Source organism: Helicoverpa armigera, chromosome 9 (assembly GCF_030705265.1).
Source record: "Helicoverpa armigera isolate CAAS_96S chromosome 9, ASM3070526v1, whole genome shotgun sequence".
Classification (NCBI taxonomy): Eukaryota; Metazoa; Arthropoda; class Insecta; order Lepidoptera; family Noctuidae; genus Helicoverpa; species Helicoverpa armigera.
In genome coordinates, this window is record NC_087128.1 from 12,041,410 (window position 1) to 12,066,366 (window position 24,957).

Sequence of the window (24,957 nt, forward strand, 5' to 3'; positions counted from 1 at the left end):
CGTTTTAAAACTACCCGCCGACCGTCCCATCAAAGTCAGATAACGGGGGTAGTATGAGAAGCCTTGTTTATTGAGAGAATGTCAGTTGGGTCCCGATGTTCGGATTGGGGGAGTAAGAAATATTTTTATGGTAAAATTTTGTTGGGTTTTCCCATTTGAGCTAGGAGTCTTGTTCTAGGTATAGTGTATGTATTTTTTACTGTATTCACAAATTAAAAGAATTTTGATTGATTGTCACTTGCTATTTGTACAAGTTGTATCGACACTTTGAGAAAAGCAATTGCAAATTATGTATGAAAATTGTCATTACAATTAAGAAGTTAACCAAACACATAATCTAAAGATAAATTTTATTTTAAAGTATACATATGGAGGGTAGGAATTGAGTTTTATAAATTCTCTTCAAACTATTTTTGTCATAAATATAGAATCCTTTCCAACAATAATTTTTTAATATAATTCTAGGCAAAAATAATTCAGTACAATAATAAATGTAATAATTAATGTTTAAAAAAATTCAAAAACCCCAGTACCCAAGTCTGAACACCCGGTTAAGCTATATATCCGCCGATAAGGCCTTTTGTATCTCAAAATAAATAAAATAGCTTAAATATGTCCGGCCGGGGACTCGAACATGGCGAGCTCGTACCAACGCTTACAACATATGTACATACTATACATATATGTATGGAAATTAATGCCAAACAAGTTTTGTGAGTAATACTAGCTTAAGGTTTGTTGGTATGTTTGTAAGTTCGTTGTTTAGTGTTATTGTTATGAGTTTTCATTTTATAATTAGGGGTAGAATTGTTATTTTTATGTATACATATATGTATATCTTTGGGCTACTAAAGTTTAATTACCTTGTCTAAATTGAAAAACGGTCTCTTAAAGATTGTTAAAGTTCCTTAAAGGACTTTTGGCACAAAACTTTTGACCTACTACGCTACCATCATTCGTGCCTTTTATAATCCATTGTATGAGATAATAATTCCATCAAATCCAAACCACACGAATGCAGCAACATCCCAAGCCCACCAAAGACTCAATTGTCATTGCTCAATGGTGTCCAAGAGAGATTAGACCGTTCTAAGACAGAGATCTCGATGACATCAATCTATGTAAACAGGCTCAACACAGCTCTTAAATCAATAGGTCTTTGTGCAGGTACTTGGTAGACCATCGGAGGCTGTTTGATTTAATATAATGGGTATGTGGGAACATTAGACGATCAATTGGCCATCAATTGTGCGGTTAATTTGCAGTAAATACGTGGTAATCCGCTCGCTTGTCTGGGATGGATTTGACAATGTTATTGCATGATTGGTGCTGGATTATGGTGGTTGGGTGTTTTTGAAAAAAATGAGGGATTTGGTTTGGATTTTTAATTTAGTAATACAACTGTTGGCTACGGTCGTGGCTAGTTTTGTTTTCCAAAAACTATAACTGTATTTTTAATACTTTTTGATGGACTTTAAGCAAACTACAAAAGTACTATTAAAAATGTATTTATCTTTGAAGAATTAGTATATTGAACGAATTGCAGAATATGTTTTCGTTGCACTGAAAAATGAAACCAGTGGAAACTGATATTATTTTCTGATTTACACCCATTTCTAACACTTTGCACATAAAGTAACGACACTTAAAGAACTTCAATTAAGGAAACCCCTCAAAACAAATTAAAGCACCAATTTTTCGCCATAAAACGGACCAATTAATTGATTACCGCTAATTCTGTTCTGCAAGCGAGTACAAATTGCCCAGCTATATCTCAAGGCGACAACATCCTATCAATAAGGCCAGTGGTCCCGGCTTCGTCTTGCCACGCAGGCCGGTAAATTGAACCGCCCGATTTACGAGCACTGCAAGACGTATTAATTTACAATAGTCAGTGAGATGTGCTTTCAAGCCTTACTGTGTGCCTACGAGTTGATTTGTCATTGCAGTTTTTGCGGAGGACCAATAATAGCATTTTTTACAGTTTAAAGATAAAGGACAATGAGCGCTTTGGTCTATCTCGCCTCTAGCATTAAGTGATATATCAATCGAAAGCTTGTGTTATGTAGAGTATTTTCTTGTTTGGCGGCGATTGTCATTTGTTAGTATTTAGGAAGTTAGAACGGGTTTAGTGAAATAATAACTATGTCTAAAATAAGCTCTAACTTCTAAAGTACTTGTAATTCGTTGGAGGTATGTTCATACGAAATTTTCTATTTAAAAAGGCGTTTCCAGTGATACTATTCATTAGTAGAGAAGGAATCTAAAAACTTGAATCTAACTATCGATAATAGTATCTAAAATAAACTCTAACATCTAAAGTACAAAAAATTGGTAAGTAGTATGTAAGTACAAAATGTAACGTTTGAAAAGATCTTTCAAATGACATCCTCTCGATGAAAAAGTTACTCTGATGGTGGTCAAATATATTTAATATAAATAAGTTTATGATAATAATATAGAATAAAACTTTATACTTAGAAAACAGTGTCGTTGTAATTTAATTCAAGACACAAGTTCCAAACTAAAACTAAAATCCGCAACAATCAAACCCCCAAAACTGCAACAGAAACCTAAAGCGTTCCTAAAAACAAATTCCGTTGGCATACAAAACGCCTAGTTGCACAAAGACAATAATTCGATAGTAAGCCCACGGCGCGCCTCAGATCTCACCTGACTAACTACCTCTAACCGCCGCGCGCCGGCACGAACCGGTTTAATCCGCCCGGAACCGGCGCAATCCGGTTCACAAACTTTGTTCTGTCATGCTTGCTTTGCGGTACACGCGCCGTGCCACTTGTCGTGTTGTCTGTAAACGATTTGTTAATGGATTCCGGTTATTGTGCTGCCCTTTTGTGGGTAATTGCTTGAAGTGATGAGTGTGTTTCGCGGTTTTTTGGAAGTTTTTTTGAGGGTGAAAAAGTAATCCGAACACGGTCTTTGGGATTTTGAAGGCGTATCTCATATCTGGTTCAAAATGAGCATCTTATTTTAGACTTTTACTAGGTTTATAAAATTCATCTAATTTTCTTTCTACTATTCAAAACTTTGAAATTTTGCCCCCAAATTATGTATTATGTTGCATTTAATCTCCATCTTGACGTTCTAAAAGACGTATTATAACAGCACCATCACTAAAAACCCATCAAACAACACAGCCCATCACCGAACCCGTTACCCAAATGCCACCGTACAGTCCCAAATGTCACCGAATGTCCCCAAATGTATTCGAATGTCCCCCCGGTAAAGATTGCCGCCGCGGGCTTAATGCCCCATGTTAGCCGCGGCCCATTGCATCGCAGGTATCTTTGTTGCTTTGCAAAGTTCGATGTAGTAGATAGACAGGCGTTGGACTACATAAAGTGGTGTTAGTAAGTGCTGGTCTGTATTGGAATTTATCGAAGATTCTGTGGGTATGGGAGTTAATTTTGAGACGGTAAAGTAAATGTTGTCTATGAGTGGCACCATGGATGTCAGCAGTTTACTCCGGGTTTTGAATTTTGTATGCGTTTTGTATCTGAATGCAAAGGACTCTATAAATTAATAACAAACTGGATAATATCTTTGTTTTGTCTCAATCGGTTCTGGCGCTTTATTGCAAAATGTACACACAGATATTAAATATATAAGTTAGAATATAAAATATTCAAAATTATTATTTTTAAAAAAAGATAACACTGTTTATTTCACACCAAAAAGTTATGAAAACGCATTTCTTACATCATATTCACTTGAAATAACTTTACAGCAAGTTTAAATCGAGCCTAACCAGTATAAACCGGTTCAAACCGACGTAAACCAGTTTAAGGCGGTCTGAGCCAACTCACGGCGCTAAGTTTGTTTTGTCACTTGCTCCGTTTAATAGCAAGTTGGGCTCACACTCAAAGTACACAGTTTAATTGAATTGATTGTCTGGATTTGAAAGGAATACCTGTATTAACAATAGACAATACCTTTACCTGTATTTTCTTTCAAAACAAAAATAAATTAATTTCACGATTTTAAGCAAAACGTCTAAATGTCAACGTAGGTTGAGATCTGAACTTGAAAAGGGGAAGCAAGACGAAAAAATGCTCTGACATTTTTTGGAATTTTCAGCAACAAAACCAGATAGAATGGTCAGTTAGTCTATCAACACTGGTCCTTTACACCAGCATCTGTCCCCAAAAATCCACAAGTGAACTGAATTTGAATCGAAGCGTCCGATAGTAAAATACAAGAGAAGCCATTAATCACAGCATTGTTGAACTGGGGTGACAACGAGTCAGCTTGTATTGTGGATTTGTTGACAGGGATCACGTCTGGACGTCAACGGCCGTATTCTGGCAGTTTGATGTGGGTTTGGCCGTTTCTTTCGTGGATGGTGGCTGATTTCGTGATGTGAAGTGTTTTGTTAGAGTAAATTGTGTTGTGATTTTCTTAAGTGTAAGATTTAGTGAACGTTATGGTTTATTTTTCTTAAAATTCTGTGGGTATAGGTCATTATTTTGACATTGCACTACTCATTTGTTACAGAAAACTATAAGCACACAATTTTTTACGTGCAGTTTTTTTGTTATTTAAGAAGAGTATGAAAGAAGAAAACATGATGCGTCAACCCCCAATAAAAATTGCGATAAAGGCAGGAGGATGACGATGATTTTTTTGTTAGTAACTAAAGCATTTTTTTTATTATTGGCTATGATGGGCACAATTAATTGTATAGACTTTGTTCTAGCTATTTTTGTTATACTATCCTATTAGTGGGAAGTTGTACTCCAGATATTAACGAATAATATTTAAACACAAATTAATACCCAACAGATATCAAAACAAGCGTCCAGAATAAGTCACCTCACTCCTCACTCAGTAGTGAACAATCGCGAATGAATGGAGTGGAGACAAAAGGCTGACTCCTTTGTGCTAATGAAGAATGGTCACCCTTACCCGTGTCGTGTTAGTGTGTTAGGCGTTAGATTAATATCGTGGCTAGTGCTCATTGGAAGTAGCAAAAATTAACGTTTAGTGATTAATTGTTGGCTGATTTTGGTGAGTCAGCTTTTGTGTTGGAAAGATTTTTTTATTGGTATTTTTTAACCACTATAAGTTTGCTTGTTTGTGTCATCGGTCTGTGGCACATTTGTTCTTTTAAATTACTATTTAATGGAATGTATTCAAGTTTTAATAAAAAAAAGAATCAGTAAAGATTAGTTCATTTAATTTAATTTTTCAATTTTCTTTTAGGAACCTACAATAAATATTTTTTTTTGCGTATTAAAAAATTGTTTACCGAAGAAACAAGTATTTATTAGAGGTAGATATTGAAAAATTGCGAATTCTTTCCTCACATTAATTTTATACGAAAAAAAAATAATTTTAAAAGTTTTTAAATTGATTTTTTTACTACCAAAAATAACACAAAACGAGAACACACAAACACGATTTTCTTTACGTGATTTCCAAAAGTCACAAGGACTTATCCCGTCACGACATATCAGCGACATTTTGCGACGTCAAAAGTCTCGTCAGGATTACTGGTGACGCGGCGGCCGGCCCCTGTCCACCACTGACAGCAGAGATGGACACCCTTATCTCTCACTAAAAGCGTGTCTATTTATAGTGTGTGTGTGAAAATAATTTAAGTAGGTAGTGTTTTTTTTTGTGTTGCTGTTTTTAAGTTTGCAAGTCTGCTGGAGCCAGGATATATGTAATGTATAACTATCTCCTGAGTACCGACTGTCCCTGTGTTAAATTTCGCCTTATTCGAATAATCTGTTTCTTGCGGCATCGTCTTCGTTCCAAAAGAACTGCTACTGGTATCCGGATAAGAAAGTAGCCCCAATACAGTAAAGTTAGACAAAACATCCACCTCAATTTCTAGCTCCATTTCAATTGATCCAATTTATATAAAACTTTAAAAAAAAGAAATGTAAACACATTTCGTAGTTATAATATTCTCTACAGTTTTGGATATTTTTCTACGTAAAAAACATCCTAGGTTTTACCATAATTGATTGAAATAGTGTCACAAGATCCAAAGCCAAAGATCGAGGAACAAAAACCCACTCAAACTGACAATTGGCACTAGGGTGTGTCACTTTGACAAATAGTCCGGACTGACCTGAACTCCTAATTACAGACACATTAATAGTAGGACCACAGTAGGACTATATCTTTGGGGTAGTTGACACGAAGTGGACAGAATGGGCACAATTGATTTGGTAAAACATGTATGTCCACTTAAAACTATGGTCACCCTTCTTGGTGCAATTAATAGCAACTGTTGAGGGTAAGGTCTCTCAAGCAAGTGACCCATTGGTGTAAGGGGTTATTTTCACAGAAGCAGTACCATTGATCAGTATGTCAGTTTCTTTGTGGTTACAGATTCTTTGAACCCCTTTTAAAAGGTAAATATGTATATTGTTATTTTTGGGTTGTTATATGTTTATTTGTTTTTTCTTTTATTTACTAGGCATATTTAACAAAAGTTATTGATAAATCATCATCCTCCGAGCCATTTTCCCAACTATGTTGGGGTTGGCTTCCAGTTAACAAAAGTTATTGATAAATAGAAAATTATATTTTCCGTATAGGTGTCAATGGCGATATGATATTTCGTATGTTCATTTTATTAGTAAGACTGTGACAAAACTTTAAATTCGACATAATTGTTACAATATTTACCACGATTCCAAAATTTTTTGACTACCTTCTGCCAATTTTTTATACACAATTAACATGAAGTCTAATCAAAATGACCAACCCTCTACTGCAATCAACCTCACATTTATCAGACAACCCGAGCAACCTCGTACAGTGGAGGCTATAATTACCTGCATCATAAACAACCACGTTGACGCTCACCGTCCCACGTGGGTACGCGATACTTCGCGGTAATAAGCGTTAAATATGGCCTGGTATATGGTATGTAGACCTGGTATATAATAGTTGAATGGTGATAGGTAGATTGTAGTGTGAGAATTGTGAATTGTGATTTTTATAACAAGATTCCTTAACAAGATGGTTGAGTAAGAAACAATATTAAGCAGAAAAAGATTGGCACCAAATGTGTGATAAATAATCGTGAATATTTTAATATTTTGTCTCTGATGTTATTGCATTGATTATGGTATGATTGGATGACTTAACTTGGCACCTAATGTGTTAAATATCTGTATATCTTTGAGTACTGTTTTGTAACCCAATCTGCAACAAATGCCAATGCAACAATCCTGCAATCGAATTCGCTACATTTAAGGCAGTAAACAAAATTACTCAGCATTATGCAGCGAATAATAATGTTGCTATATAAAATAAATAATATGATACAACGCGGGCATAATCTCCCTTGGTCATTCCTAATACGATAATATATGCATCTACGAGGGACCCCGAACTTCTAACGTAAACCTATTGTGCAGTAAATTCTAAAACTCGTCCCAATTATCTATTGTAGTTCGTAAATCAAAGTCCGAATGCACATAATCTTATCAATTTATGGTCCCTGTGTATCGAAACTTGGCTTCCATGTGCAAGCGACAAAGTGCTCAAGTTTGATAATAAATTAAAACAGCTAGATATTTAGTGTTACGTTCCTGTTTTAGTGATGGGATGTGTGAACAGGAAATGTAGGTAGAACTGTAATTTAATTTTTACTAAGTCAATAAAGGCAATCGCTGAAAAATAGCGCCTGAAAAATAACAGCGTGCTAAAAATATGTATTTTATAGTCTAGCTAATTGACGTAAAACAGGTACCTTCTTAAGCCCTTTACTTGTAGTCTTAAAGCAAGTTGTTTTAAACTACTATACCTAAGTAAATAATGTTTTGAAACTATTTTGGTTTAACTAGGAGGAGTTGTGATAGATTATTATTTCGTAAAGATACTCGCAGTCATCACATAAAATTATGCTATAAAAACACCCAAGACTGTGTTCAGTCTCCATATTATATTCTTCTTAATGTTAAGACAATTGTAAGAATTTTTTGCAAAAAAATAAAATACAACTTCTTAATTGGGTAAATAGTTCAAATCTGAAGGTTGTTTAAAATGACTGTTTTTTATTTCTTATGCAATCAATAAATAAGAAAAATCTGCGCTTCGCTAACTTTTGCATGAAATATTAGAATTATGTATGTATTAAATCATTTTGTCTGTTTATACCAGTGGATAGTACTTTGGCATCCGCTGTATAGATAGAGAAATTACCCCCAACACACTACTCCTTCAAAATTCGTACACACAAATAAACAACAGACGATCATCAAATCCAGGCCCCTATTCTGATAATCTTCATCTAACTCAAGCGACTTATTTAGCGTATGCATTCGCTTCATAAATCAACGCTACGCAGGTGCGCCTAATGCGCTGGCGCACGATATATTGTCGTATGCGTTTGTAATTGACGGTGGTATTGCAGTATTGATTTAGTGATATCGTTTTTGTTATCGAGTGTTGATGGGATTGGGTTCTGTTGTATTTTTGTCTTGTGGTTTTGGGTTAAGTTGGTATTCTTATGCAATGTATGGGAATTATAAATGAACACAGTTCTTTACAGCATTTAAGTGTGTTTTGATCACTAAAGGGCACTATCGTTCAAATTCCCATTCCATTTATTTCTCGTGGTGGTTTTCTTTTCCAGTTATAGTTTCAAGTATGTATTAATCGAATTCAAAAGTTTTTCAAATAGACCTTTGCAGGTTCTTTTGAAAAGTCAGACTACTAGTTGCACAGATTCAAAAAGTTATCCTACATGGAAGAATCACTGCCACATTACTATAGCAAAAGTTGTAGATATTGGGTATTCTGAATAAAACCAGCTAGGGCTTTTCTTCTTACTATTCACTTTTGAAACACAATAATTGATCCTTACTACTATTTGAAAATTTTTCCCTATTAAAAATTCCACCAAACTTTCAGGTGCAATATTTTGTAAAAAATATCCAAAAATATTTGTCGGGGCACTTCATTGCCCCGGGGGCAGTGACGGCAACATTTTAGATTGAAGCGAATTGAAGTGTCAACTGTCGCCTGACAGAGTAGTGTTATTGAAAATACACTGGCCAGTCAGAGGGTTAAGAGATGTGGAAAAGGCTTACATATTTATATTCGCAGGCTGTCGCAGGCAGGTCAAAAAATATAAATGTGAATATAGTAAGAAAATACGAAGCTGACTTACTTTGATGGTATATTCATGGAACTTGTAAAGATAATGTGCATATTTTATTAGTAGTAAAGACAAGGAAAAGCTATAATAAATTAGTCATTTGAGCATTTTCAAAGTCTAGATTTTTTTTCAATGGTCATAAATTATTTTATTAAAACAAATTAATTGACAAGAACCAACAGCAATATTGCATTCATTGACATGATATGGACAGTAACTAACGTGAACTTTATCAAATCTATTATGTAAAAAAGTTAATTACACTACCTGAACACTAAATAATAAAGGTTTTATACTATCTGGGACAAGTTAAACGTCATAGTTCACTATCTATAAACTACTTTAATTGTTTTGTATCTAGCTAAGACCTTCCAAAAAATGTGCTCCCAAAACATAAAGCCGACGCCACACCACAGCGCCGGTCAGCGTAGCTATCAAAAAATCGTAATTGATTTTTTCACGGGCGATGCGTCAAGCGCGAACGCAAATGGCTTACGTCGGCCGTATTGAATTAGTGCGTTCACGACGACATTGTACGACGGATAGGAAACCAATGGAGTTGAGGTTTGGTGATTTTTTTGGATGGGAATTTTTAGGATGTAAGTGGGCTTTTAAGGCGTATATTGTAGTTGTTTTCTTCCTTAGTTAAAGAGCTTTCTTAAAGATATTAGGAAGTTTGAATTGGAGTGGAAAAAATTGTTACTGTGAGATATCTTTAATATTTATTTAAGAAGTTTATTTATTCAAATAATAACTTATATTATGCTTTGCTACAAATGAAATACAAAATCTCGAAGTTACAGGTAATTCATACAAAATCCGAAAACATAGGCTGCCTTATTTTACACTTTGAGATAGGTATGGAAATAAGTGAATCACGATCTAATAACAACTGTTAAGTTGCTTCAAATTTCTAGAAAGTCTATTGATATAGACTTTCTAGAAATTTGAAGCTTTTGATAAAGGTCATCACGAAAAAAACTACAAAAAGCAACTCCACGCAACCTTGTCCTGCAACGAAATTCACTCATAAAATTAATTAAAAAACACTTCGCGCGGGCGATTTCGCACAAATTGATCGAGAGCGGCCGAGCTCGTGACGTCACTAATGGAGCAGTGTTGCCCTTTTTATAACCACGTTAGTGGACACCAGTCTTTATGTCCCCAGCGTGTCTTAGTGTGTAATGAGCTGACAACACAAATTAGGGGGCGACGAAGTGGTTTTAGGTGAATGTCGTGTAATTAACAAAAAATCTCTTAAAAATTAGAGTAAAATTTTGGAGATCCAAAATTTTTTGCAAAGGTAACTTTTACCTACCTAGTGTCTTTTGCTTTCAACTATACATGTCTTTGGAACGACATTTCTTTTGTGATTTGAAAAAAGGACCTATCAATCTAAAATGCTTTCCAAAACACAGAGGCGTTCATTATGACATGGATGGTCACCCATCCCACGACAGCCAATTTTATGATAGCTCAAATTCCACGCTGTTACTTACTTTTATCATCATTGGCCTTTATTTATTTGATTTACCTTTAATTACTTAATACCTTAACAACCAAAATGTGTAACCAATAACCTTTTCGCTCAGACTATGCAACAAGCATACTTGTCGTGTAACACAGCAAGTTTAGGAGTCCGATGCAACCGCAACACGATGCGTAGCACCTAATTAAACTGCAGCAACTTTTAGTGGATGACCCATCCATGGACCAAGAAATACCTACATAACCTCATAATGGACCCTGTTACTTAAACGTCAGCGTTTTTGTCTTCCCACTGCAGATCACAGACCTCTTAGAGTAACCCCGGCCCTGGTACATAAAAGGCCTACGAAGGAACACGATGGATTTTTAGTTAGAAAAAGTCAGACACTCCCTCACCGCTGCTAACCCACAGCGGGAGGGGTAATTTTATGATTTTTGCCATCGTTAAAAAAATGTAGATCACAGACCTCCTCTTACATAGAAAAGGATTGATCTTCTAAAGATCCTAGTGGCCAAAATAACACCGAAAATGTGTAACCAATAACCTTTTCAAACCAGACTATGCAACAAGCATACTTGTCGTGTAACAGCAAGTTTAGGAGTCCGATGCAACCGCAACACGTTGCGTTACACCTAATTAAACTGCTGCAACTTGTAGTGGATGGCTCGTACTGAATGAAGGTGGCTGGTCCACTCTTAATTAATACATTTTGTGAGGCTCGGACTTGGTAAGTTGGGATTTTGGCTGGAGTTTTGATGGTGTGAATTAAGGGGCTGTCTTGTTGTCATGAATTTATAATTATTGCTGATGTAGCATGCAGATATCAAAGATATTTTAAAAGTTAAAACTAATTAAAATGTTGAAGAGAATGAGGGTGGCTGAAAAAGAAATCGTTGGTATCATATTACCTCCGTTTAGATACTCAAAAAATACTTATTTAAATAGTTGCAACTATAACGAGAACATCTTACTTGTCAAGAATGTATAATTAGTAGCTAGGTACAAGTACTTATACCTATCTGTTGCATTATTTATGAAATTACTTTGAAAATATTACCTACCTGTAGTAGTTTCACATTGATAAGTTTACATCTACTTTTTTGCCCTAACTTCACACATCCACACTCACACCCTTACCCACACACCTTCCCATCAGAACTGCCGCAAACTGCCACAAACACAGAGAGTCCAGCTAATCAGTAATCACAGTTAGTCAATTAACAGCATCTGCCTTCAGTCGGATCCGCTGCGCTCGCGTTATTGTGCTCAGGGCTCATAAATTGACAAACTGTCCAACTCTTGAACTAGACCGAATAAGTTTCTGCTTCCGGTCAGTGCGCGAAACATGGATATTACAAGGGAAGATATTTTGCACGGGCCTGCTGGAATTAACTGATTGTATGCCTCTAATTGCCTATAGAACAAAAGAAAAACAATTGTGTCTCGTGTATGTCAGCGCTCATATGTACAGAGGGTTAAGGCAGTTCATCCTTAAATAAAAAAAAAACTGCACATAATTAGCAATATTTACAAACAAATAATTAAAAAATGCCGTTTCTATTTGACTGGATAGAAAGTAAACTAAAGTACAATGCGTCAGTCTCGGTTAATTTTGTATATATGTAAAATGAGCTGAATTGTAGAAATAGTCATATTTTATGATAGTGATTTAAGATTTCAGAGAATAACGCAAATCTCATGTGTCTTTAATACCGTTTGCTATAACCGGCTATGAACAAGAAATACGTTTGTAAAACAATCATTTGATCTTTGGTTTGAACCTTACCAGATAACCGAGACAGTGGTCAACAGATCAATTTTTTATTTCCTTTTATCAACAGTGGATGACAGGTAATTTGACCCCCATCACCTCAAAATGAATCAACCACCCACCATTTTCCCCATCATCATCACCACACCGTCTCCGCTCCAACTCTTCCCCCGTGGGTCTCCAACCTAGGGGTCCAGAGGCACCGTTCGTGATTTAGCGACTAACTTGGCCCGTGTCCTGCGAGGACCTACGGAACCAAGCCACGGTTGTTTTGGTTAATGAACCATGAATTTCTATTTGTTGTCCGTACAGGTAATTAAGTAATAGCTACGTAACGACTCTGTTTGTGTTGGCATATTTCGTGTTTGTTTTGGTGATGAAACTATAATGTATCAGACGGATACTATGATTACCGTCAAAAAAAAATATGTTTTTTCCTTTTTTACATTTCAATTAAAAACTATTCTAGTAAACTAAAAAGGGGGAAAAATTTAAACTAAGTATCAAAAAATTCATCCGCATCGCTGTCAGCGGGGATCGTGCCCAAATTTTTTGCCTTATGTAATTTGTTACGATAGATATTAAGTTATAAAATAGTTCAGTAACTTACCATGATCTACTTACTGTTGTTATCTGAGTAATTTAAACACTGATGTAGATACTTACAAACTTTGAATAAGTCATTAAGTTTTGTGTATGAATCTAGTAGCAGCATGTGAAATAGCAGGTGATCTCGCATGAAAATCTAGTGATTGTGATCAATGTTATTTTTGCAAAATGAATGTAGGTCTGTGTGTAGCTTAACGAAAATGTAAATGAAACGATATATCTTCAAATAATTTTGAAACATTTATTTGCGACATACAAGGTAAGATGTACATATCTTTGGAAATTATGCAATTTAAAGTATGTAGTACACTAAATATAAAATACATTGCCATAAAATTATGAGATAATCTACCTAGGGGGTATTAACAATTTTTTTTTACATACGATACAATTATCTTTATAAGGTACCTATTATAAATTCTATACCCGAATTAACATATTGACTTATATTTTGAACATAACACTATACTAGTTTAGCCTAATAATATTAATTAAATAAAAATTCCTACGTTATTATGATTCATAAATTATTGAATAGAATTCTAAACATTTGTAATGACAAAACATTATAATAAAATTAGGTAATCTAAAATAAATAATAAAACCTAGCGGTCACCTAACTGAGGAACATAATTTATCCTAAAACCTAACTATCCACTTACCTATAATCTTTCCTATAATTTATTCTATAATCACATTCGATGTCTTAAAACACTACAGTTATTTAAAGTTTTCACTAACAAAACTTAAAATATGAACTACAGTCACAGTACAAAAAAGTACCCCCACACAAAATTTTGTACCGAATTATCACTTCACTTCAATGTCCAGTCTCTCTTTCATGGAAAGCCTGACTTCTCCAAAATTCTGCCAACTCCTTAAATTTGTTACAACACTGCCGCTGTCTTCTTGGACTGCAGTTCACAGCGGGACTCCAAAGGATGGAGCTGAACTTCCTCACAAGTGTGGTCACCGATTCCCTCGTCACATCATCTTCCATGGTCATGTCAGAAAAGTGACTCAACTTCTCAAATGCTTCATCTATGTACCTTTCCACATCTTCGCTGTCACTCTTCTCTTTCTCAGAAGGCGTGTCATCGAAGGACAGGTCGTCTATAGAAATGCTGCAGCTCACTTTGTCTGGTAACGGCTTTTTGCGAACAGTACTGGTGGCCGAAGAAAGTTTCTCCACAGACTTGAAGATGTCATCAATCTTGTCACAAATATCCTCAACTGATGCTGCTGAGATTATCTGGCCGTTGATGAAGTAGAACTGCTTTGGTGGGTTCTTTTCTTGAAGGTCTTGTAAGAAGTCCTGGTAGTCCAGAACTCCTGCTTTCGACAGTCTTCTGCCGACTTTCCTGCGGACTTTTTTAAACAGAAATGAAGAATCGAAGGTACTTTTCATCAAGTCCAAGGTGCTGAAGACTGGTTTGAGCTTCCGTGGGGGGTCTTCTTCAGTGTCTAGGTCTACTGGCTCCCCCCACTTCTCTTCTAGTTTTATCCATTGCTCGTTGCCTGATAATATGGCCTCGGGGTCAAGGAATGTGCTGCACATTTTGAGGATGTCTTTCCGCTGTGAGCGATCGGCGGTAACTGACGTTGTATCACATTTGTTGTGGTTTTAAACTGCGTGTGCGCATTGTTTGAGTCATTAGGTCGTTGCTATCTCATTAGTGTGTTTTGATGCTTCTGTTTGTGTTAAAAAGGATTAGACATCGTAATGAGATTATTGTTTTTAATAATTTGCGAATGAGCCTAATGACTGTCGTTAAGTAATTAATTAATAATTTTTTCTTTTCCGATTCTATGAAGCTGAGAAAAATATACTTAAGAATTATCTGGAATTCTTACCCTAATTATCTAATTATAATCCGGAAAATGTTTGTTTTGGTCATGGTTTCACGGTAAAATAACTACTTAAGTTTATAAAAGCTTGTAATTATTATAAATTTTGTTGTTATTATTTGATTCATAGCACAGTTTTTGGAAAACAAAGTATATCACTAATGAAACCTATGTATAGGATGTCAATTTTAAATAATCATTGTAATGCAGTAATTTCTAAAACTTTCGTCAAACATTTTTGCAAAATTTTTTTATTTTACCCTCTTAATTAATTTCTTATAACACCAACCTAATTAAAATTATAATTTCACCATGAACAATTAAACCATATAGCAGATACATCTTCCATACGCAGGGGATATGCAAAAAGGCAAGTGTTGCCATATGCTGCCATAAACTAGGCACCTTTTGTGAACAACGGTCGCCTGTCGAGTAATTATCGTTTTGGAATGAGTGTTACGCCGGATTTATAATACTGGGTACGCTTGTGAACTATGGTGCTACGGATCGGTTTTAATTTTAGGGAAAATTTTATTGGTGGTGGATTTAGCATAAAATAACAGAATTAGGCTCAAGTTCGTCAAAAACTTAAATATTTATTAGTTTTTCTTAAAACAACTGCTTACTTGAATTTAATGTGTTTTTTAGTAAACAATTGTTTTCAGAAAACCGATGATTAGTGGTCGCTGAATTTGGGCCTTACAATATTTAAACGGAGTGCGAGTGATTACTTATATGTTTTTATTATTCGACTTACAATACATATGTCTGTAACTAATGTACATGTGTATGTAATTCAATAGTTATCAAGTCATAAAATGATTTAGTTAAACGTTGAAGAAAAATATTCTAATCAATTTATTGCAATCGATATACTGTTACAGATATTATGTAGGTACTTTATCATTATAATAGTGTGTTACAAGATATAGGTTTTTGTGTCACTTTTTTTTATCAGATAAAGGGCCATTAAAAAAATCAAATTCTATGTAAAAATCAGACATATGTTTTTTAAATTCTTTTTTATTAAAAATTTTGCTTTGTCTAAAACACTTTTGTGCCTATATACCCAACAGTCGTACAGTAGCACCCTAATGAGAAGGTCTGATATTACCTACAAATACGTAACGTTGTTTTGTAACAAATTGTGACCCGAGCTGTTATTATTTTTAACTTTTTTACAACGACATTTGTAGGTCTTCACTTTATGTATTTTTGGCGGTTGTTAATTTTTGCTAATTATGGAAAGTCGGTTTGTTAGGGATGCTAAAAGTGGTGTAGTTTTATTTTGTCTCAATCAATTTGGTTCTTTATTTATACTTGATAACTTTAAGACTTTAACGAACGGTTTGGTATCAAATGATATTGGATCTGACGAATCTTAAGCTGCGTTTGCTATAGTTCCGAACACACGGCATAAACTTGCCTTTTGTTCAATTGTCTTAGTTTTAAAGCAAAAAGTAATTGGTAAACATCTACCAGCTAATTTATCTACAAACTCATTCAAACTACATCGCCACAATTTGGCACAATTACATTACCAACAAAAACAATGAATACCTTCAAAAAACACATTTACCTAAAAAATATCGCTCACAAAAACATAAAAGGGTAAGTACATTCTATATTATAAACATCCAAATCCACTATTTTCCACCTTAATCTTATTATTTATCGCGGACCGGGAAAGCGTCCGTGGCAATTAAACGCATCCAGTGCTGGCTATGTATCATGGCCAGTAATCCAGGGGACAGAATCATAATAACAAAAAACAATAAAAATAACGAATTACCCCGTGAACTGGGCTTGAATCGGCTCCGAGGATGCCGGTTGGGGAAAGCTATGGAGATGCTGTTGGTCCAACAATTATTGGAGTTGCTGACCGGGCCATAAAAACAAGTATTTTCACAAAAGGCAAGGAGATCCTGAGCTGAAACCCTTTGATACAGAATTTATGCGGAGCCTAGTACGCCAAGGTTATTTACTAGTAATAAAACTTTGATCTAAAAGACACACACTTTTTGAAGGATCCTCATCTTACTAATGATTACATATTTTGATACCTATCACCTTTTTGACCTTACTGCATAGTATGGGTTTTTTGCACCTATAGTAAGTTCAATTTACAATGAATACTTAACAGTTATCTTCAAATTTTTGTAGTCACGTGTCGTCTCCACAAACTCGCGAGTTCCTGTGCCAAATCCACATTCTGTTTGTGCTCATTCTTAATATGGGGCAAAACTGTTGGAAGAACAACAGTTTTTGTTGTATATTTTATGTTCTGTGACGCTATAACTCAGGCTCGTGACACGCCACCCTGAGCCGCTTGATATACAGCCCTATACAAGTACTACTCTAACATTATTTATATCACAGCAGTTATTTTTATTTATATTCTTATTTTATTGGTTTATTGCGCCACGGCTTGTTGGTTCCGTATCTTCAATAAGTAGATATCTTCCATGCTTATTACTGTATCTTTGCCAATTGGGAGTTTTATGTCGGAGATAATAATTTGTTGAAACAATAATTCGTTTGGAGTTCGATGCTCGGATGTTGTAATTCTGTCGATGTTTTATTGCTGTCTAATGTTTTATTTGTTGTCGTCACGGTTTCCTTGAGTTGTGGGCAGTTCTCCAAAATGTATCTGACATTACAAACAGCATACAAAAAGGATAATATAATATTCTAAGCGTACGTTTCTGAAAGATTTTGAAACCTGCAACCGGTTGACTCGAAAGATACAAGACTATGCGAAATGTAGCAGTATGTTTTAATACTCTTTAGAGTTTCAAGTAAACGGGAGGTCAGGCAGAATTACGTATTCGCGGCCGAATTACAATAAAATATACCTACACGTCATGGTACTAAAAATCTAACTAGTTACTCAAACTTGCTGAAAATATAGACGGGTGTCTCAAAATACTAGGTATCTATTTATTAAACTCGAGAAAAGCCAGTTGGTCTCACTGAAAGATTTTTGTCATTAATTTTCAATTCAATATTTTTTAATAGTCTCTTAATAATGATGGAAGTTTTCAGAATAACGAGGTAGCAATATAATGATATTAATGTGAAATTACGATTGATGATATATTATTTAATGGTTTATCAGTACATTATCGTAAATTAATTAGATGCAAAATAATGTGCTTCCATTACACGGGCTGATGTCAACGCGGGCAGACTATACAGGCTGTTTCAAAATGTGGTTCATTTTAAAATTATTGGTTTAGGAAAATTTACAATAGTAACCGTAGTAGTAGTATGTGTATGATTATTATGATAACTATGAGGTTGTTTGATCTTAATTAGATCAATATTAAGTATAGTTCCATAGCTATTCACACTGTTATTTAAGCGTATTTCCTGAAATATCCCTCCTACATGGACGTATGTATTAAGACAAATAAGATAAGTTCAGTAGGTTACATTTTAAAACACACACAAACAGCCTTCTGTGTATTTTTGTAGTTTCTTTTTCTCAAGACATATTGAGGCATATACTCTTCAAATTATTACTTTAAAAAAATGTAGTCATATTACCATGGACGTAGAATCAAATCTAGTTTCTTGATGTTCTACAATTTTAACCCCACCAACACAAACACCCTCTGTACGTATCGCAAAAATATCAGCAGTCGTTCAGTGATCGCATTGATTGCTATTATTTCGAGTCATTAAATCAAAGCAACGACAATCGTGCTCTCATTATGGCGGGGCCGAGCTATTTTCCAGCGGGGATACACCCGCGGGGATGTATGCTGTAACTGGTGGTAGCTACCGGTTGTTGGGTTGGTTGTCGTGCTGTATAGTAAAGGAGATGAATGAGAGTGTTTTTGAAGCTGTGCTATGGAAAGGAAAAGGCTTTTGAAACAACACAATAAGGCTACATACATATTATAATATGTATATAATCTTTCATGTAAGGCTTTTGACATCCAGACATATAAATTGTTTAACAATTTAGAAATTCATTTGAAAATAGTTTATACCACAACATTGAGAATCAAAAGAGTAATATTAGAAATAATATCCTCTTTTCTTTTTGATCATCTACACCTAGCCATCTTATGGTAAATCAAAAAATAATTTCCACAGCAACTGACTGTTTTCTCTGATCCCTTTTTGTCTGTCTGTATTGTCTAGATAAGGTCAAAGAGTAATTATTGTGGACTTGAGTTCCACAAATTCTTGACTTACCTACAACTACCTTTGTATCACCTACCGGTGGTCTATTCCAGGAAGTACGATTATAGCAATTGGAGATTTTCAAAATTATTAAAATGTGTCATTTCCAACGACCTTGACTGCCCTACAACTCAGCAACCAGTTGCAATTTACACAAGCAGGCCACAGTTAGCTATGAATTTAATCATCCAGGCCGACTAGCCGTTGTTAAATTTTGATTTATGCCACTCTCTGCGGTAGTTTTTGAACTGATTGCGTTTAGTTTTATGGGTTAGTGCGCCATTTTAGCGGCAATTTATTTCGATAATTATTTTAGTTGATAACTTTTTATGTGCTGTCGTTTTGACGGTAATTGTGGAAATTTTCGTTTGTTCGATTATTTTGTTTTGTGGGTGAATTGTGAGTGATGTTAGGTAGACGTGTTTATTTTTGCAAGTTATGTAAGAAAGTTTTCAGTTTGAAAAATCTATATTTTCTTTATTTGAAAAATAGGCTAAGGATTATTGAGCATTCCCATCGGAAACTTCTAAGTCTTCTTAGAGCGATAAGGGAATCGGAACCTAGGCACTGTAATTGCGCTTGCGATTACTGCTAGCTGGCATTGCATTGAAAGAACTTTTAGAAATTAGCTATTCCTAATAAATTAATGTGAGTGGGCACTTGAAACCATATATCCAAATAATGCTCAACAACCCAATCACCAAAACAAGGTGCCAATATGAAAATGACACAACGTCATCAGCAACCACCCGAATATTGCCGAATGTCCCCGAACTTTGCCGAATTCAGTGGAAATTAGCATTAATACGATCGTAAAGCCGTCAGCGTGGTTATAGGCAGTGTGATTCGCGTCGCGTTTAGAACAATGTTGCCATGTTTTATGCTGGTAATGATAAAGTTTTAGTATGGCAATAATTTTTGGTTATTAGTTCATTAGCTTGGGCTGTTTCCCTGATTATTTGTCAGGCTTGTTGAGTTTTTGGTCTGAAATTTTGGTAGAAATTGTCTAACATGTTGTGGTGTCAATTGTCATACTATATGAATTTCTCGAATCTAATCGAAAGTTTAACGATAAAACTATGTTTATTCAAAAGTAACTGCTACAAATTGAAGCCTTGTTGTCTCCTTAAAAGATGGTTAGATAACAGTAGCTACAGGTACCAGGGTTACCAAGGTGACTTTCAGCCAACTTGGTTGGGCAGTGCTGGGTTGACTATTGACACTTACCACACTGGTACACAGCTAGGAAAATACTTAGTAGATAATGAACTGCTGTCTATAGAGATAACATGAAAAAATAAGTTACACTTTCTGTACTTAAAAAAATATATGCCGTAATTAGGTAGGTATACAAAACTACATTCACATCGACCATTGTTTTCAACAATTTATCATCTAATCTGTATAACGGCTAATCGGAAGGCCACAGCGTTGTAAAATACGAGGGTAAAATTAGAATCTCACCCAATAGCTGTTATTTATTATGAGCGCACTCAATAATATCGTGCACAGAGGCGATAATGACTGCACTAAATATGATTTACTGATAATAATCATCGAAAGGATGCGCTCGCGTGCGGTATTATGCTGTGATTAATTCTCGCACTGTAATTAGTCCGATGGTTCGGGCTTTTGGGGGCTGTTAGAAAAATATATCCTCTAATTATTCCTAAGTATTACAACACGGTGTTAATAGTGTGTTCAAAGAATTTGGATGTAAAATTATTAGCATGCCCAGTGCTGTGAATGTAGGCAAATCCGACTAGAGTGGGCCTTTGTCCAGCAGTGGACGAACGAACTACAATTACAACTGTTTCAAAAGTTTTATTACGCCTGTTGTCATCATTAAGTAGAATAGTTTTTAATTACTACACGTCAGTCCGTTTTTTCTCTCCGTCATTGGTAAGATTATCCCCAACGACATTATTAAAAACATGGTTAAAATGTAACCAGGGTTCCAACTGAAACGATGCCACTTTTTTAATTTGGAGTGTGTGTATGTGTGTGTGTGAGTGAAATCATAAAAATGGACCTCCCTATCATCATCATGAATTGACTTCAAAGTTAAAACATAATCTTAGTATCTTGGAACATTTAATCATAAAATTGTAAAATATAACTATAAACACCTATTTATAATCTCATTCATATCTGATATTAACATAATGACTGTCTGCACGTACTATAAAGACGATAAATATATAAAATTAAACACAATAAGCACAATTGACCTACATAGTGAACGATAAGCATTTCAGACCTTGAGTCTGACCTAGTGTTATCGTAATTAGCCTATAAGTAATACTAATCTAGTTTTAATCAAACGCACTTAGCGTACTAATGTTACTAAGGTATGATTAGGTGCTTATTATAATTTTTAGTACGTACTTAACACATTTTACTGCTCATTATTTCTGCTGAAGAATTGGGCTGTGTTATACATATATAGGTACTATCTATGTAGGCGTATTAAGAAAAAGTGCTATAAGCTTATTCTTTACTAACCATTAATAACAACCCCACAATATGACAAGTCCTTCAAAGGGTAGGCATGATGTTCCAAACATAGGTGCATTTATGACAGATTTTTTGAATAAGGAAAGAGAGGAAAAGCATGTTCTGTTCTGTACCTACTTAGAAATTTTTCTTGCAATATTTATTAGCTCAACATGTCTGTTGACAGAATTTAAGATTATTATAATCGACAGAAAGTAAAATGATAATGAGGACAAAAAACACCGATAGGCTAACTACGTGACAAACTATTGGAACACAAAATTTTATCAAGTTTATAGACTTGAAGACTGATGAACTGCTTCTATTTGTAAAGTGTTAATTACACTATGTCCGATATCTGACTGATTAAGTTGCCTTAGTAAGTATTTGGAACTTAAAGATTTCAAGAGACTAGTCACATCATACAACCTTTAACAGAACTGACACCCCCCAAAAAAGCCGGCACCTCAATCAGTATTTCTTCTACAGTGCATCGGATGCCAACACAAAATGCAAACTAGCGTCCCATTCACGGGTATAACAGTAAATCGCGTTGGTTGTACGCACACAGCGGCCAGCCGGCACCGAAGTAATAGGTGCCGCTCAGATATTGCCAATGCACGGCGCACAGATTTAAGATGGCCGACGTCGACTTGCCTTGTTTTAATTGGTCAGTTTGTGTTTGGAATGGTTAGAGTTGTTGATACCGCTTCTGAATGTTTGAGGTGAAAATATAGGTGTGCTCAGTTATTTGTCTTGCTCATTCATGGTTAAATAATGTTTTTTAACAATCACAGTTACTTCATAATATGGACATAATATTCTAAAGTAATCGTGCGAAGTTACTGTATCTATGTTTATTGCAATGGTAAGTAAAAAAAAAATGATAACAAAACGGTATTATAGGTTTTGAGGATAACTGTAATTTTCTTCTATTACCTAAGTTATCTTTGCCCTAGTAATACAATTTATACATAAAAATATTAGTCACTGTAAGATACTAAATGAGTTTATCTCAAGATACAGTTTATTTAAAAGTTTTGCCATCGCGACTTTCGTGAAAGAAAAATGCAATTACTTATTATTTATTACTTATAATTATTTATTTATTGAACACTTTTTGCACACTGCACAATGGTGTGGGGTCTTGGTGGTGGAGAAATAACTTATATTTGATTTATAGCGTATTAAAAATAACGTAATCCATTAAAAAATATACAAAACGTGTATCACCAGCTCTATAAATTCCCGTCCGGTTCGTACGCAAACCGCACGTGCGGAGTTACGACGCGCGGCTGCGTGCGGACACGAAGCGGTTCGTATTGCGACGCACTTTATTGCGCTCCGATACATTTTGACAACCGTGCAGACAACGGACCGAGCCGGATTTGTTTTTGGAACAACCTGTATGTGGATGTGGGTTGGCTGTGTTTTTGGTTGTGTGAGAATGTTTTGTCATAGAAACATCTAATATATGTAATCAATTGATTTTCCTACTTTAAACGTTATACTACCGTCTTCAAATAAAATGTAAAGGCCTGGTTTCAACGGTTACCGATAAAGTGACATTTAGTTATCCGATAGTTATAGCTAGGTATCTGCCAGACTAAGGCTGCTTATAATTTCTGCCAAATATTGCTATCCGAGAAATACGAAAAAACGGTACAGTTTAACTGTAAGATAAGTTCCTGACTTTCTCAAAAAACTGGCAATAAGAATAAAAGCTTTCTTAGCAGCCGGATTTGGTAAAATCTTTACCACAGTTCTCATCACATTCAGATCAAGCATCTTATGTGATCACAAGGTACTTGAGTATGTCTAAAAGCCCCGATTAGCCTACTGGACTATGTGTGAACAATTAAATTGAAATGGCATATAAAAACGTAGGTTTAAAATTAATACTCAATCTGACAACTCAACCCTTCAACTGCCATACCTCGGTACAACTATCCCGAAATCCCATTCACACTTCACACACGCACACTAATTTAATTTGGTAAATCTCAACGGATGGTAGTCCCGAGCCATATCGATAACATTATCAAAAAGCGATCGGTTACACTCATTAGTCGGCGAGTGGTGGAACAAAATGGCGTATTTAAAACTGCATCCCGGCCAAACGGCACGAAACGATAATTATTGGTAATTAGACCCCGCGTGGTTAGTGGTGGCTATTGGTTTATATTTAGTGCTGTTCCAATGGCTACCTTGCATCAGGGTGGGGCTAAGTGGCTAGTAATGTGTGCGGTTCTAACGGGAAAGGGACGAGAAAGAAGTCGGGTCGGTTGACGTGAATGACCATTGTTGAATAGCTGATTAAAAAATATGTGGAGGTAGATGTTTCGATACTTATGTATAGTTACAGTAAATAGCTACGAGACTATGAGACTGATGTTGGTATATCTACGCATCACAAATAAAAAAATATTATATTTACAAGCTCGTCAAAGCAAATGTTCCAAAATTTACAATCACCCAATGAAAGCTATTAGAACTGTAATCTAAACCATTAAACAAAACATAAAAAAAAATAAATAAAAAAACGCAACAAAATATCACTTCAGCATGACAATATTAACACATACAATAGTGATACATAACAATTCAAACATTAACACAAGTTTATTGTAGTGATTTCCGCACAGCCCGCCCATTTTACATCGTGACCAAACGCGATATACGACGGAATTAAAAATACATAAACATGTTCGCATTTTACGATAATTACGGTGCACTATGCATTGGTAGGGTTATAATGGTGGAAATAAATACGTTCAATTGTTTTAATCGGTACGGCTACTGTTGAACGAACGATTGTAATTTTGCAGAATTAAGTTGCATTGGGCTGATGTTACTAGTTGTATGTGTATGGTTTTTGGGGAATTATTTTATGATGGGCTGATATGGGAAGTTTATTTTTTATTGTTCATTTTCATTGGGTAATGTGTAAACAAGCTATGGTTGATATGCGAATGATTGCAGGGAAAAGTTGCGTGCAACTAACTGAGCTTTTTGGTTGTGATAATATAACGTAATGACAAGTGTGAATCAATATTTATCTTGCTTAGAATTAATACAGATAAAGGTTTTATTGAGTACAAAAAATAAGTCAATTATTAATTCCTCCCGCTGTTGGTAATGCACAATGACAGTGTTAATCTTCTCTCAATTTTATAAAATCTTTTTTTCTACTTGTACAGAATTTTGAAAAACTTTTTAAACTAGCAATAATGACTTTCTATCACTTGTATTTAGACAGACTTTTTGCGCAGGCACCTGGTCTTACTCCTTTTTACACATGGCTACTAACTTGTGAGGAATTTCTAGTGATAGGTATTTAGAAGTAAAACAGGAACATAACAAATGATGACATCACGATGCAAAACAACACATCGACGACATACA

At 35.1% G+C, this 24,957-nt stretch overlaps 1 protein-coding gene across 1 annotated transcript; it reads right to left on the reverse strand.

Annotated features, from left to right (window-relative positions):
* Window positions 1–13,351: 13,351 nt before the first annotated feature.
* On the reverse strand, window positions 13,352–14,625 carry LOC110369721 (uncharacterized). The gene has a single exon (XM_021325250.3). The coding sequence runs from the start codon at window positions 14,570–14,572 to the stop codon at window positions 13,835–13,837; it is 738 nt and encodes a 245-aa protein (XP_021180925.3). The 5' UTR covers window positions 14,573–14,625; the 3' UTR covers window positions 13,352–13,834.
* Window positions 14,626–24,957: the final 10,332 nt, after the last annotated feature.